Source organism: Otolemur garnettii, unplaced genomic scaffold (genome assembly GCF_000181295.1).
Source record: "Otolemur garnettii isolate 467f Iridium unplaced genomic scaffold, OtoGar3 scaffold00224, whole genome shotgun sequence".
Taxonomy (NCBI): Eukaryota; Metazoa; Chordata; class Mammalia; order Primates; family Galagidae; genus Otolemur; species Otolemur garnettii.
In genome coordinates this window covers 869310-886521 of record NW_003852619.1, presented here as the reverse complement: position 1 = coordinate 886521, position 17212 = coordinate 869310, and the positions used below count along the sequence as shown (strand labels likewise).

Sequence of the window (17212 nt, the reverse complement as noted above, 5' to 3'; positions counted from 1 at the left end):
GTTTATCTGTATTGAGGCGTATACCTCTATCTTATTCAAGATAACGCTTATATTTTTTGCACAGTAGGAATATACTAAAATTTATTTGCGTGTATCCATTTTCCTATTGATGGACATTTAGATTAGGGCATACATTACTCACACATCCTAATCAATATGCTTCAAAATGTTCTTAGAGATTCTTGATCTTTTCTATTTCATATGGGTTTTAGGACCAGCTTTTCAAGCTCTATGAAAGATATTGGAATAATGACTCGGATTGCCTGGAATTTATAGAACTAGTAAAGAAAAATCGGCATCCTAATGATATTGAGTCTTGTAAGCCATGAATACAATATATCTCTTCATCGACTGAGTCTTTTATGTGTTTTTTCAATAAAGTTTTAAAATCGTACATAAAGGAAAATAAGACTTTATTTTGCTAAATTTGCTAATATTGTGAAAGAGACGTTTTTAAATTACTTATTCTAATTGTCCCCCATATCTAGGGATGTTGTTAATTTTTTTCTTTTGATTTTATATTTTATATTCAGCAACCTTATCATCCTTTCTCCAGTACAGCATTGAATTAGAAGCAGTAGTTCATTCTAATACTTCTTCTGACTTTGAGAGATATATCTCTATTATTCTATTACTGTACTAAGTATAATTCTTACTATAGGATTTTGCTAACTCACCTTTGTCACATTCAGTTAAGTTCCCTTCCAGTACTATTTCACTAGGAGATTCATCCATAAATGGGAAACTAAGTTTTCGATTGTGTGTTTTCTGCATATAATAAGACTATACTTTTTGTTTGATCTTTATGAAGTTAAGTTAAAGTAAAATGGAATAATTCACTGATGCGTTACATTGTCAGATCATCTATAGTTAAACAATGTTACCAGCATTCATGCTTAGGTATGATTTCTACATTGGTATATGCATATATGTGTGCATTGTTCGATTTTCATATATTTTATTGGAGATTTTTGCAGCCAATGTTTATAAGTGAGATTTGCCGATGAAAAAGATTTTTCTGGAGCCCAGTGCAGTGGTGCATGCCTGTGGTCCTGGCTACTTGAGAGTCTGAAATGGGAGGATTGCTTCAGCCCAGGAGTTTGAGTCCAAGCTGGGCAACACAGGAAGACCTTGTCTCTTAAAAATAAAACAAAAAATAATTTTTCTTTTTCTTACTTGATTTTGGAATTAGATTGAAGTACTCTCTTCAAATAATTTTGGATGCTTTTCCTCTTTTCCTATTCTCTGCTATAGTTTAAAATAGAGATAATCTGTCCTTTGAAAATTTGGCAAAATACACCTGTAAAACCATCTGGGCGATTTTCAGTGTTTTTAATGTGTATTCAGGTTTTCTCTTTCCTCCGAGGTCCATTTGTTTTCTTGAAAAATGTCTACTTTATGTAAGATTTCAGACTTACTGGCATAAAGTTCTCATAGCATTCTCTCATTTATTTTTAATTTTTAATCTTTAATGTTTATTGTATCTTTATTTTCTTTTTCTTTTTAACTTCTACCTTGCCAGAAGTTTCTCTATGTTTTTTTTTTAATTCATGTCAAAGATTCATATTTTGGTTGTGTCAATCTTCTCTATTGTTTCCTTACATCTGATTTCATTAGCTTCCACTCTTACCTTTATTATCTCCTGCATCTACTTGTATGTGGTGCTTTTTCTAACTCCTTTCTCTAACTCCTTGAATAGGACACTCCACGATGACATTTCAGTTGTTCTTTCTACTACATGCGGTTAAGCCTCTTCGTCTCTTCTAAGTTACTGCCTAAACTGCATCCCACAAGTTTTTATAAACAGTGGTTCATTGTTATTCAGTTCCAAATTTCCAGGATGATTTTTGAAACATAATTCGTGAATTATTTTAAAGTGTGCTTTTAAAGAACACCTTTCTGGGATTTTTCTTTTGTTATCTGTCTGTTTACTGATTTCTAATTTTACTGCCGTTTGCTGAAACCGTGGGATCTGTATAATGTGGAATCTTTGCCATTTGTTGAGCCTTAGTGTATAGACTAATCGCTGTCAGTTTTTGTGAATTATTATGTGTGTGCTTTAAAATAATATATATATTGTATAGGCATAGCCTTGGGATCTTATATATGTTCATTATATTAAGTATTAAATTGTATTGTTAATTGTGCTACTCAAATTTACTACATTCTCGTTAATTTTTGATCTCATTACTAATTGTGAAATTATTAAATTGCTTTATTATAGTTCTGTCAGTTTTTGCTCTGTGTATTTTGAAGCTACATTTTTATACAAGGTCTGGATTGTTACATCTTCCTGGTAAATTATTCCTTTGATTATGTAATGACTCTCTTTATCCATAATTGTGCTTTATGCTTTGAAGTCTATTTCACCTGATGATATTATAGGGACACTAAGTTTCTCTTAGTTGCTATTCTGTTTTTTCCTTTTACTACTAATTGTCTGTATTATGATGTTTTCAGCTCATCTCTTACTGACAGAAAAAAATATACTAGGTTTTCTTTCTCATTCAGTTCCAGATTCTCTCTCTTAAATTTCAAGTTCAATTTGTTTTTATTTACTAGGATTACAGATGTATCTGGATTTATATCCTATCATCTTCTTTTGTATATTCTATTTCCAGTATAACTGACTTATATTGCTTGCTTTTTGGGAATTTCATTGGAGGAAATTAACAGTATCTATGATTTTGTGCCTAATTTCTTTCACTCACCATTATTATTTTTTTACACTTTAGTTTTTGCAATTATTTTTTCTTTTTCTTTTTCTTTCTTTTTTATTTTTTGCAGTTTTTTTTTTTTTTTTCCTTTTGGCCAGGGCTGGGTTTGAACCCACCACCTCCAGTATATGGGGCCAGCGCCCTACTCCTTTGAGCCACAGGCGCCACCCTCGCCATTATTTTTTGAGACTCATCCTTACTAGGGCACATTGTTATAAGTCATCCATTCTCATTGTGGTATACCTTTTCTTTGTATGATCACCATAACTAATTATTCATTCTATTGCTAAGGGATATTTAAGGTATTTCCATTTTTTTTTTTGTCTAGTACATATAATTCTGCAATGAACACTTTTATATATTTCTTTGATGAACATTTGCTAGCTTCCTCTTCTGTTGAGTAAGTGCTAAGTGGAATTTCTGAGTCACAGAGTATATGTGTATCCAACTTTAGAGATAATTTCAAATAGTTTTCTAAAGTGGTTATACCAATTTATACAACTATCTGTGGTTTATAACAATACTATTTCACATTATCACCAATACATTACTATTACTGTCAATCTTTTAAATTTTAACAATCCTTGGGGAGGTATAGATGATATTTCATCATTACTTCAACTTGTATCTCCCTTGTAAGTGATGGTGTTAAGTACCTTTCCATATGTTTAGCCATTTGGATATCCACTTTTGTGAAGTGCTTATTTTGTCTCCTTGTCCATTTTTCTGTTGTGTCATGGGTCTTTCCATTACTGATTTGAAAACCTAGCTCTGTGTATTCTAAATACAAGCTCTTTTTCATCTAGGATACTGTTATACACACACACACACACACACACACACACACACGTACTGCAAATATACTCTAGTTCTGTAGTCTGTTGCATGCCTTTTCTCTGTCTTTTGATTAGAAATTCTCAATTTTGATGTAGCCCAGTTAGTTTTACCTTATGGTTAGCAGTTTAAAGTATTTTTAGGAAAATTTTTTCTGCCCTAAGATCATAAAATGGTTTATTATATGTGTTCTAGAAGCTTTGTCAATTTATGTTTACTACATTCTATCCGGAATTAAATTCATCTATAGGGTGAACTAGAAATAATTTGTTTGTTTAATGGATTTTCTGTTTTCCAGAACCATTGAATTTCAAACAATAGTCTTTTCCCATTTGTCTACAGTGCCACCTTTACAATAAATTCAGTCTTGTATGTGTGGGTATTTGATCTGTTAGCCATCATGCCAGTGCTCACTGTTTAAATGAACATAACTTTGTAGTTAAGTCTTTCTACTCCTTATTTTTACCTTATTCTATTTCTTTCGTTAGCTGATTAATATTCTCTCACATACACAGGCACAAAACTGCTGAGATACGGATTGGTATTACATTGGATCTACAAAACAATTTGAGGGAAATTGTTATCTTTCAAAATTGAGTTTTCCAATCCATGAACATGACATGACTTTCCATTTATCTAGGTCTCATTCAATTTCTCTCATAAAGTTTTATAGTTTTCAGTGTAGATCTTGAACATATTTTGCTAGATTTTTTACTAAGTATATAATATTGTGATACCATCATAAATGGCATTGTTAAATTTTTTCATTGTTTGATACTGATCTATAGAAATAAATTTATATACATATATTTGTCTAGTATCTATATATCTTCTTAAATTTATGTATCAATTCTGATAATTCATAGATTATTTCTGACTTTGTGCATGTACAATAGTACTATCTTAAAATAATGATGCTTTTATTCCTTTTCAGTATCTATACATTTTGTTCTTTGTCTTACATTTTTTTACTAGGTAGGGCATTTAGAATTATGTTGCATAGAAGTGATTATCATAGGCATCTTTTATCAATCTAAATAATATAAGAAAAGATTTTGACATTTCATTAAATATGATGCTTGCTGTGGATCTAATCTTCATTAGATTTAAGGTTGCTTTTAGTCTTCGTTTTTTACAAGTTTTATTATGAGTAGATATTTAATAGTTTATCAAATGCTTATATATCTATTGAGATGATCATATGAATTTTCTTTTATTACATCAATGTGATTAATTAATTGATTTTTCAAGTGTTTTCAAATGTTAAAGTATTCCAAGAATAAGCACAAATTGGTCATGATGTTATTTGTTATATAATGCTAGATTTTCTATGTTAATATTTTATTTATGATTTTTGCATCCATGAGTTAGATCTTCATGAGTGAGAGTGGTCTGTGCTATTTTATAATATCCTTGCCAGAATTTTATATCAGCGTTATGCTGGCCTCATAAAAAGTATTGGGAAATGTTCCCTTGTTTTCTATTTTATGGAAAAATGTATTCAAGATTGGATATTTTTCTTCCTTAAAACTTTGGTATATTTACAAGTGCAATCATCTGACACTGGAGTTGTCTGTGTGGGATTTTAAAAATTTTTTTACTTTTAATTATTATGGGTACATAATAGTTGTATATATTTTAGGACACCTATGATGCTTTGATACAGGCATACAATGTATTTTTTTTTTGTTTGACATAACAGAAATTTATTAACTCACAGTTAGGACTGCAAATTAGTGCAACCACTATGGGAAACAGTATGGAGATTAATCAAAGAAATAAAAGTAGACCTGTTATTAGATCCAGCAATCCCAATACTGGGGGTATCTATTCAAAGGAAAAAAGTCATTTTACCAAAAGGATACAATATGTATTAATCAAATTGGGATAACTGAGGTATCAAGTACCCCAAGTATTTATTATTCCTTTAGCTTAGCAACATTCTAATTCCATTCATAATTATTTTAAAAGTATATTCTAGTTTATTGTTGATTATAGTCACTTTGTTGTATTGTCAAATACTGCTCATCCTAACTCTCTAACTATATTTTTGTACCAATTAACTATTTATAATTTATCCTCCCTTCTGCATCACCATTCCCAGCCTCTGGTAACCATCCATCTGCTCTCTGTTTTCATGAGTTCAATTGTTTTAATATTTAACTCTCACAGATGACAAAAAAACATGTGAAATTTGTCTTTCTGTGTTTGGCTCATTTCACTTAACATGATATGCTCTAGTTCCATCCACAATGTTGCAGATGGCAGGGTTTCATTCTTTTATAATGGCTATCTACTATTCCACCATTTATCTGTTTTTCCTCTGATGGACAATTGGGTTAATCCAAATATTGGGTATTCTGAATAGTGCTGCAATAAACATGAAGGTGTAGATATATTTTGGATATATCAAATTCCTTTTGGGTATATACTTAGCAGTGAGATTGCTGGGTCATATGGAAGTTCTATTTTTAGATTTGTGAAGAACATCCATACTGTTCTCCATAGCAGTTGCACTAATTTACATTCCCATCAAAGTGTATGAGGGTTCCTCTTTTTCTACATACTCTCCAGCATTCTTTACTGCCTGTTTTTTTGATAAAAGCCATTTTAATGGGGGTGAAATGATATCTCATTGTAGTTTTGATTTGCATTTCTCTAATGACTAATGATGTTGAACATTTTTTCATATACATGTTGGTTATGTTTATATCTTCTTTTAAGAAATGCCAATTCATATCTTTTGCCCATTTTTAATCAGATTTTTTTTCCTATTGAGTTGCTGGACTCCTTATATATTTTAGTTATTAATCTCTTGTCAGATGGGTAGTTTGCAAATATTTTCTCCCATTCTGTGGGTTATCTCTTCCTTATGTTGATTGTTTCCATTGCTATACAAAACTCTTTTTACTTTGATGTGATCCCATTTGTCTGATTATGCTTTGGTTGCCTGTGCTTTGGGGGTATTACTAAAGAAGTCCTTGCACAGACCAAAGTCTTGAAATGTTTCTCCAGTGTTTTCTTTTAGTAGTTTCATGTCTTAAATTTAAGTCTTTGATCCATTTTGGTTGGATTTTTGTATATAGTGACAGATAGGGGTCTGGTTTCATTCTTCTGCATATGGGAATGTTTTTCATTATAGATTAGGATTCTTTACACAAACCATTCAGTTTTCTTTTTTTCTTGTTGTGTTATTATTGTAAGTTGTGTTATTCTAGAAATTTGTCCATTGGATCAACATTTTCAAATGTATTTTAAAAAAGGTGTTTGTAATATCCTCTTAGGATGCTTTATATCTGTATAATATAGAGCAATGTCATATTTTTTGCTCCTGATATTGGTTAGTTAAGTCTTCTGTATTTTCTTCTTGATCAGTTTCTACCAGGGGTTTATCAATTTTATGGGTCTATACAAGTCATCAAATATTGGCTTTGCTGATTCTTTCTATGGTATATTTGTTCCTATTTTATTGCTTTTGGCTCTTATAATTATTTTGTTTTTCTTCTTCTTTCTTTGAGTTTAGTTTGGTCTTCTTTTTCTAACTCCTTAGGATGGATACTTAGGTCGTTTTTTAGCTGGCTTTCCTTTCTACCTTATAAATTTTTCTGTATATGTGGATTTAGTTACACTACGCAAGTTTTGATATGTGGCACCTTCATTTTCATTCATTTCAAACTATTTCCTAATTTCCATGATGGTTGGCCCTTTGTTCTATAAACATCCTATATATCAACTCAATGCTTTGAAATATGTGGAGATCTACTTTCTCACCCAGCACATGGTCAGTCAATATTTGTAAATATTCTATATATGTTTGAAAATTGTGTATTTTTTGTTCGTTTATTGCATCGTCAGTTAGATCAGATGTTAATCATGCTGCTTAAATATTCTGTATCCTTTCTAATTTGTTGTTTGATTGTTCTAGCATTTAATGAGAAAGGAGAGCAGTAAAGTCTCTTATTATTATGAATTTATCCCTTTCTCTTTTTCCTCCCTTCAATTTTGTTTCATATATTTGGTTCAATGTTGAAAATTTCTTACCCATTATCTACTCAAATTTTTTTTCTCCCCTATGAGATTAACACAGTTCTACCCAGCCTCTAAGCCTTCTTGACCCCTCTACCATAATTGACAGATGCTTCTGCAGAAAAAGAATCTGTAAATGTCAGGCTTACCTCCTTAGGTTTTCATTTTTTTTCCTGGAACTTGGCACAGTAATTATTTACTGTTTTGTGAATTCTAGCAACTTCCAAAGGATTTTAAAATATGTTTGCACAGATTTTCTATTTCTCATCAGGAGGGCCTAGTAAAAATTATTTAGGTCACTATTATTAGAAACAGAATTTCACATTTAAGTTTTCATCTGCATACTTGTCAAAATATCTCCTACCAAACTCCTGAATAATACAAAGTTTTCCAAACATTTCCCTCAGGACACTCCATACTACATATTACTATAAGATAGTATTTTATTTCTACATCTTTTCTAACTATTATTATTTAGTCAATATTTCCTTGCCACCTCTCTGGACTAGTAGGTGGAGTTTTTTTTTATTATTTCAAAATATATGGGAGTACATATGTTTTGGGTTACATGGATCATCTGTTATGCTTGAGTCAGGATTATAATTGTGCTCATCACTCAGATAGTGTTCATTGTACCTGTTGGGTAGGTTTTGATCCATCTCCTCCTCACCCTTCCCCACTGCTTTACCTCCACTGAGCTTGACCTCCCTCTGTGCACATGTGTACTCATTGGTCAGTTCCAATTCAATAACAAGTACATATGGGTGTTTGTTTTTCCATTCTTTAGATACTTCACTTAGAATGTTCTCCAGTTCCATCCAAATTATTGCAAAAGGCTTTAATTAATCCTTCTTCATGGATGAGTAGTAGTCCATAGAATAGTTATGCCACATTTTGTTTAATCCACTCATGAATTGATGGGCACTTGGGTTTGATACCAGATTTTTACAATTGTGAATTTTGCTGCAATAAACATTCAAGTACGGGTGTCTTTTTGATAAAATGACTTCTTTTCCTTTGGATAACTACCCAGAAGTTTGACTACTGGATCAAGTGATAGATCTTCTTTTAGTTCTCTGAGGAATCTCCATACTATTTTCCATAGAGGTTATACTGATTTTTAGTCCTGCCAAGAGTGCATAAGTGTTCCTTTCTGCATATATGCCAACATATATTGTTTTCAGACTTTTTTAGTTTTTTGAGACAGAGTGTCACTCAGTCACCCTGGAGTTGAGTGCAGTGACATCATAGCTCACAACAACTTTTTGAGTTTGGGCATTCCTGTCATCTCAGACTCCCAAGTAGCTGGGACTACAGGCATCTGCCACAATACCCAGTTAGTTTTTCTACTTTTAGTAAACATGAGATCTCACTCTTACTCAGACTGGTTTCGAACGCCTGAGCTCTGATGATCTACCTGCCTCAGCGTTCCAGAGGGCTAGGATTACAGGCATGAGCCACTGTGCCCAGCCTACTTTCAGGCTTTTTAATAAAAGCCATTCTAACTGGGATTAGGTGATATCTTATTGTGGTTTTACTTTGTATTTGCCTAATGATTAATAATGTTGAACTTTTTTTACATGTTTGTTGGCCATTTGTCTATCTTCATTTGGAAAACTTCTGTTCATGTCTTTTGCCCAGTTTTTGATGGAGTTGTTTGGCATTTTTCTTGCTGATTTGTTTGAGTTATTTGTAGATTCTGGATAAATGCCCTTTATCACATTGATATTTTGTGAATATTTTCTCTTATTCTGTATGTTGTCTATTTGCTGTGTTGATTATTTATTTGGCTATGCAGAAACTTTTTAAATTTAATCAGGTTTCATTTATTTATTTTTGTTGTTGCTGTGATTGCCAGTGGGATCTTCTTCATAAATTCTTTGCCTAGGCAGATAATCTAGAAGAGTTTTCCCAACATTTTCTTCTAGCATTCTCATGGTTTCATGCCATACATTTAAGTCTTTTATCCATCTTAAATTAATTTTTGTGATTGGCAGGAGATGTAGATCTGATTTCATTCCTATGCATGTAGCTATCCAATTCTCCCAGCACCATTTATTGAATGGGGCTTCTTTTCCCATGTATATATTGTGTATATTGTTGTCTTCTTTGTCAAAGATCAGTTGGCTATATGCAGATGGCTTTATATGTGAGTTCTCTGTTTTGTTCCATTGGTCTATCCCTCTATTTTTGTGCCAATGCCATGTTGTTTTGGTTGTTATAGCCTTGTCCTATAGTTTGAAGTCTGATAATGTGATGCACCTCTATCTCACTGAGATTGTTGCTTTCTAAGAATCCTGGCTTTATGCTAGAATTTTGATCTCACTTCCAATCTTAAATGAGCCTAAGACTTCATTTATTTTCCCTTTGTAGACATTAAATACCCGAGCCCTAGTTATAATTGGGTCTAATAACCTTTGAGACTTCCAGAGGATTGACTTATGTGCTTTTTGCTTTGACCATTAAGATCATCTTTGCTTCTGGAACTTAAGGATTTATCTTTTTCTGAGTGAAGACATGCAATTCTAAAATTATTACATTATCTCCAACATTTCTAATAGTTTACATTGAGATGGTTAAAGAATAGCCTAGTCTACTATCTTGTCAATACTGCATATCTAGTCCTGTTACTTTTCAGACAAAAACCAGAATGATATATTCCCCTATGCCTAACATTTATAGCTGTACAAAGACATATATGAAAAATGTTTGCCTCTATTTTACTCCTACTCTGTTCTGACTTCCCTGGCTTTGACCATTTAGCTTTAAGCTTAAAAAGGCCCTTTTGGTTCAGTGTTTAGTGTTTTGTGAGGAGGCCATTAATGGGAGCAGAATCACAATCCCAAATTCACTACCAGAACTGAAATTCAAAATCCAGATTATCAGTGTAAGATTCAGACCATGATGCAAGGAACCAAGGGCTCTTTCAGAATAATTCTACCTAAGCTACCACTTATTAGCAAAATCTCACCTTTTAAAAATATATTTTTCTGTATCCTAGATTTTTCTTACAACCTAGTGATCCCTCACACAACTTTCCATTCACTCTTCACCCATTCCAATCTGGCTTTACATACATACTTTATTGGTACCCCTTTTCCTAAACTTAATAACAATTTCCACGTTAATAAATCCAATGAGCACTGTTCTGCCTGAATCTTACTTGACCTCTCAGCAATATTAGATATAAACTCTTCTTTCTTGAAAAGTATACTGTTTGGGCTTTAGCTACCCTATAATATACTGCATTTCTTCCTATCACTTATTGCCCTCTCCATCTTAGTCTCCTTTAATTGTTCCTCTTTTTCTATCAGATCTTTAAATCATTGAATATTTCATCGCTCATTCCTGGGACTCTTCTAGTCTCTCTCTTTAGGGATATCAACCAGTCTCATGCCTGTAAATACCCCTATATCTGCTAATGGCTACCAATTCTGTATCTCCACCAGGCCTGTGAGAATCATGTATTTTATTACCTAAATTGATACCTTCACTGATTTTCAATACGTATCTTAAGGTTACTAGCACTCTAGGAGGCTGAGATGGGTATATTGCTTGAGCTCAGGAGTTCGAGAACAGCCTGAGCAAGAGTGAGACTCCATCTCTACTAAAAATGAAAAACTGAGGCAAGAGGATCACTTGAGCCGAACAGTTTGAGGTTGTTCTAAGCTATGACACCTCGACACTCTACCAAAGGCAACAAAGTGAGACTCTGTCTCAAAAAAACAAAACAAAACAAAACAAAATGTATCTTAGGGTAAATCTGTTTGATCTTCCATCTTTATTTTTCCCTCAGTCTTTTGCATTTAATTAATGGCAGCATTATCTATTCACTTGTTTAAGCTAAACTTTTGTTTTCCATCCTTCATCCCCCATATCCAATCTTGAAGAAGTCCTTTTGATTATACCTCTAAAGTATGTGTCAAATCTGTCCAATAGTTCTGTGGAGTGTAAATATTTTCACTTCTATAGTATACTTACACAGGCAGAGAGTAAGAGAGCATGTTAGTAAATTGCCTAAAGGTACATAGCTATTATGCAGAGGAATTAGAAATGCAGGTGTCTTTATTTCAAATCCACTATTCTTTTCATCATATACTGACCCTCAGAGAATACTTGTGATTAAATTAATGAAAAGATTGATCCTCATTATAATAAAAAGCTACAATTATAGCTTTATCAAAAGAATATTATCACCTACTGAAAAATAACTGCTGTCTTTGTAGTATATTAATATTATATCAATACCTCTTACTATATAAAGCCAGTTTCAGAATTTGAAATTATGAAAGCGACAACTTGGTTTCCAGAGCATCCTCTTTTTCCTTCAAGTATATATGACCAATTGTACCCAAAACCTTCTGCGCTCTTTCAATAGGCTTTTATCCTACTTCTCCTACTCCAGCAAAGGAATTAGATAAAGAAAGAGGCTGTCCAAGCTTTTATTTTTGGTTTTTCTACTGTCATGGTTTTATTAATATTCAATGTTTCTCAAATAAAAGTCAAGGGGATAGAGGAAAGAATCTCAGCAGAGCAGTACACACCATCACATTGGCTAAGATAAGAAGGCTGTGTATTTTAATCAACCAGGAGTCATTTATATGCTTAAAATTAATGCAAATATCTTAGTCTGACAAGAGAAACTGGCTGAGTGCCTTCAGTGGCAGCTTTACCTTTTGTATTAATATATTATGAATTATATTAGAAAGTTATCTTTCCAATTATTGAATCTGTATTTTGAATGAAGTTATGGCAGTATTTTACAGAGATTTGTTTCCAAATGATGTCTTATGGTATCATAAAATTCCTGAAACATCATTTTGATCTTAACCACTTTTTAGTGAAACCCACTTGGCATTTGTTTGGAATTTATTTAATTTCTAAACCTTGAATGCCATTATAATTTTATGGACTTCCCAAAATCAATTTAGCTTAGTTGATTTTGTACTTAGAAACTTAGCTACCTTTTTTTTACAGAGTCCCTTGTACATTTAATCAGATTCTAGAGATCTTTGTGACATTTTATATATATAAAATATTTATAAGTATTTTGTTTAAAAAATAAGTATAGACTGAGACTATTGCTAATTCTAATGTTTTTTCAAAAGAATGTATATAAGTTTTAACTAAATATGTTCTTTTTTTTTTTTTTTTTTTGAATTTCCCACAGAGCTCTGTACCATGGAGTGTGGAAGCCATGGAGTCTGCTCAAGGGGAATTTGCCAATGTGAAGAAGGCTGGGTAGGACCAACATGTGAGGAACGCTCCTGTCATTCTCACTGTGCTGAACATGGCCAATGCAAAGATGGAAAATGTGAGTGTAGCCCTGGATGGGAGGGCGACCACTGCACAATTGGTAAGTACCACCATACTTTAACCATAGTAAATTGGATTAATTGAAGTAAGAATAGTTTAGTGAGTCAATTGGCAGGCTTTTAGTAGAATTTAGGTTGGAGAAGAGGAGAAGAAGGAGGATTGGTTATAGGCTGGAAAGTTTCATGAACTGGGAAGTTTCCTCTTTTGTTGATAATATCCTACTTATTTCTTATGTCATTTCCTTTCTCATTACTTCAGTATTCCTAATGTTTTCTGCTTTCAAGTGCTTTGAGTTACTCAAGCAAAAGATGATACATTGAAATAAAGTGTCATTAGTTAATAAGAGAAGTGCTTTTGTTGTGAAGATAACATTCACTGTCCATTTTTCCTTTTAAAAAGTATAGGTTGTTTCAGTTGAAAGCACTTAAGGCAATTTTATTAATTGGGACTGCTTTATCAGGGGCCATTCGATATCAGTAGAGGCTGTCTTTAATGTATATGAGGAAGACATTCCTGACCTATCATCGATAGAACATTTCTGTTGAACTGTTTATCCTGTAGTATAGAGAGTTGGTACTAAAGCATCCACCCTCTCTCACCCCATGTCACCAATTCCACCAATTTTCAGGATAGTTTTATTTTTGTTTTTAAGACAGAGTCTCACTTTGTTGCCCTTAGTAGAGTGCTGTGCTGTCACAGCTCAAAGCAACTTCAAAATCTTGGGCTCAAGCAATTCTCCTGCCTCAGCCTACCAAGTAGCTGGGACTACTGGTGCTAGCCACAATGCCCAGCTAATTTTTGGTTGCAGTTGTTTAGCTGGCCCAGGCTGCGTTTGAACCCGCCACCCTCAATGTATGTGGCTGGCGCTATAACCACTGTGCTACGGGTGCTGAGCCAACTTTCAGGATACTATCTAGGAAAACAGTCTCTGGGCATAAAAATCCCTATGTAATAATCTATCCCAAAATCTTACTCTACAAAAGACACTAATAATAATTAAGATTAGTTATAAAGAACTTTATTTTTTTATGAAAAACAATCAAAAATCTTTGACATATATTGATAGCTGCCACAAAAGTTTTTTGTATATACAGAGGAACGAATACGATTGCCATTGTTCAGCTAAGGAAAGTGGGTCACAGAGTGTTCCAGTGACATGCCACGAGTACACAGAAAATTCATGCAAAGCAAAGGCAAATGTGAGCCTCTGAATACCCAATGCGTTGTTTGGGGGTTTTTTCCCCCACTATACTGTACTATAGCTTTTACTTTCTGGTGAAAGTGTTTTGTTATAATGGCTGGAAGCTGCCAAAGTAATGTATAATATCTATAATGCATGTAACATATAATCTTAATAAACTACATTATTTATTACTCTACTAAAGATACAGCACATCTTGTTCTGTAACTCGAGAAAATATTTAAGATTCATTAAAAAGGTGGTGAGAAGTGAGATTCTGATGCAGCATAAGTAATTACATTCCTGCACTACAGTAAGTTTATTGCCTTCACATAAGAGAATTTAAATATTGTGATGATTACCAAAGGTGGTTACTCCAGAACTCCCTTCTAAAGATATTAAGAAGTTGAAGCCAGTGCTCTTTCACAGAAGTTATTACTGAAATGTAAAAATGCAGCTCTTTTAATGAAATATGACATTTTTTGAGGAAGCCTAATAGAGTTTCTTGCAGAAAAGCCATTAATATCTTTCCCACCAAAAATATTATTCACAAACTACACAGGCCAATGTACCAACTTTTGAGCTGCAGGCATTTCAGCAATTCACAGTTTACTGTTCTCCTCTCAGGCAACAGATGGTAAACCATTAGTATATGTTGTATAGCTTTGGTCTCCCAGAAATTCATTCAATCACTCTTTTCCCCCCCTTTTAGCTCACTACTTAGATGCTGTCAGAGGTAAGATTTTTCTTACCAGTTTTATAACAGACATATATTTTCAACAGAAAATATACGTGTCATAAAGGGAGGGTGGTGTTTGGGGGGATTGTTTGCTTGTTTTGTTTTTACTTGTGCCAATCTTATTTAATATATAATAAGACTAAAAAGTAATTTGGTTGTCTGGCATCAACAAGTGACTTTTTGCCATAGTATAGAATGGACTGATGAGTAGTTTCAAGGACTGTTTTTTTTTTTCCTTATATTTATATTGAGTTATGTGTGTCTGTGTGTATAACACAGGTAATCATAAAGTGATTTAGTCTGGTGGATAAACTTTCTTTAACATAACAAGATAGCTCCAAGTTCATATACAAGGGCTCTTAAGTCCTTGCAAGGACAGAATTATCCCCCTAGAAGTGCCCTATCATCCATCCCTCCAGGGATCTTCCTTTGACAGAGACAGCAAAGGTTTGTCTGTCAGATATCCTAGTGCCTTAATTGCCACGGTTTCCAAAGTTGAATATGTCCCAAATTATCCTTAATTTCTCCTTATCCTTTATGTATCCACTAGAATGGAAGTACATAAATTCCCATCTCACACCTGTGTATATCCATCCTATGCCACATCATAAGGATATTACATACATAAAACTTTTCATATTTTTAACAACCATCTGTCATTTTATTTTGAAGATTTTCTTCCTCTAGTCTGCTGATGGTTGCTTGGAAAACAATTTGGAAGGAACACTGGGTTACTTCTACAGATATTTTTCAAATTTATGTTTTTGCTCCTTATACTTTGAAAATTGTCTTTCATAGACAGAAAATGAAAATACTGATTAGACTATCCCCAGTAAAATCCAGGGCTGGTCTTATATTGCTACTGGGAAAATATCCAGAAGATATGTGTTATTATTGCTGTCTCAGTTCATCTACCCACTGAGCACTTGGCTCGTGTGCAGTTACCCTTTGTTAGAGTAGAACTCTGAGCTACTGGTAGAAAGAATAGGGTAATCTTGAGAATTTAAAAGTCAAAAAGGGAGCCACGGTCAGTGTTGATGCTTTGTAAATGAATCAAAGTCATTTAAATACTATACTTTCTTTCCTCTTAACTATATTTTTCCAATTCTCTAGAATTTTGAAAGTCTAAACCAGCTTTCATCAATTTCATAAACATTTCCTGAGCATTGAATATGGTCAGAGGCATAATATTATATAAGCTTTTGAGAGAGATACCATAGAAGTCAAGATTTCAATCCTTAGCCCTCACACCAGTAATAATCTCCAAGAGAAAAGCTGAATAGACACAAAGCAACCGAGGCACATTTCTCAGGCACCATACAAGCAAATACTTAATGGTGTGGTCTGAACTATATAACAACATACCTAAGTCTTGAAGCAATACACCACAAGGGAAAAATCAACACAGGCTAGGCATAGTGAGGGAAAGTTTCTCTTCATAGAAACTGCCGTCTTTTCCCAACTTATTGGCCATAACTAGATATATCATCATTCATTCTGTTTTGATTGAGATGAGGAGATATATTTATTGAAAAGAAAAAAAAAAAACATTTCTTGTCCCCACCATAGTTTTTGTCCTATTTGAACCAGAGGTTGGGAATTGGGGTTAGCATTAATAAAGCTTAATTGGCTCTCTAAGGAAAACCACTGCAGAGTAAGGAATAACAAGTTCCCTGGGAAGGTTTTGCAAGCAAGCAAGCTCCTCTTCCATTTATTCAACACCTCATCTGTAGGAAGCCCAAATGATTAGATGCTTCCCTATAGACAGATACATCATTGTTGGCCAATCCCATTCTGATGTTTTCATGACTGTTACTCTCTACTGTCCTTTCAGATGGCTGCCCAGGGCTCTGCTTTGGAAATGGCCGATGTACCCTGGATCAAAATGGTTGGCACTGTGTGTGTCAGGTTGGTTGGAGTGGGACAGGCTGCAATGTTGTCATGGAAATGCTTTGTGGAGATAACTTAGACAATGATGGAGGTGAGTAATTTATAAAATGTTCACTTAAGAAAGGAATAGCCCAGCCTCTAGTAGAGTGGTAAACAAATTGGCCGAGGGTGAAAGTGAAGAATCCTCAGTATAAATGATATTGAGTTATGTGGGGTCATACTATTGTTTTAAACTCAATCATAAACAAACATATATTATTTATTGAATATGACCAGGCAATACTTAAAGTTTGTTGCATGCTTTACATGTCATTTAGTTCACACAATAACTCTATGAGGTATAGGTAATATTATTTTCCCTACTTACAAACAAGAAAAATAATGCTCAGGGTAAGAGTAGTAAGTAACATATCTTAAGGTTACACGGCTAGCAAGTATCAGAGCCACAGTTTCCAATTCAGGGCTGTATTAATTCAGAGCTTTTCTTACTATTGCACCATGCTGTCTCCC

The 17212-nt window shown here is 33.5% G+C and overlaps 1 protein-coding gene across 3 annotated transcripts in view; it reads left to right on the top strand.

Annotated features, from left to right (window-relative positions):
* TENM1 (teneurin transmembrane protein 1) overlaps nucleotides 1-17212 on the top strand; it is a 596275-nt gene that overhangs the window by 388492 nt on the left and 190571 nt on the right. For all 3 annotated transcript variants that reach the window (XM_012812797.1, XM_003801898.2, XM_003801899.2), the window contains exons 12-14: nucleotides 12748-12933; nucleotides 14786-14809; nucleotides 16647-16793. In XM_012812797.1, the coding sequence (XP_012668251.1) occupies nucleotides 12748-12933; nucleotides 14786-14809; nucleotides 16647-16793 (357 nt within the window). The remainder of the gene's footprint in view (nucleotides 1-12747; nucleotides 12934-14785; nucleotides 14810-16646; nucleotides 16794-17212) is intronic.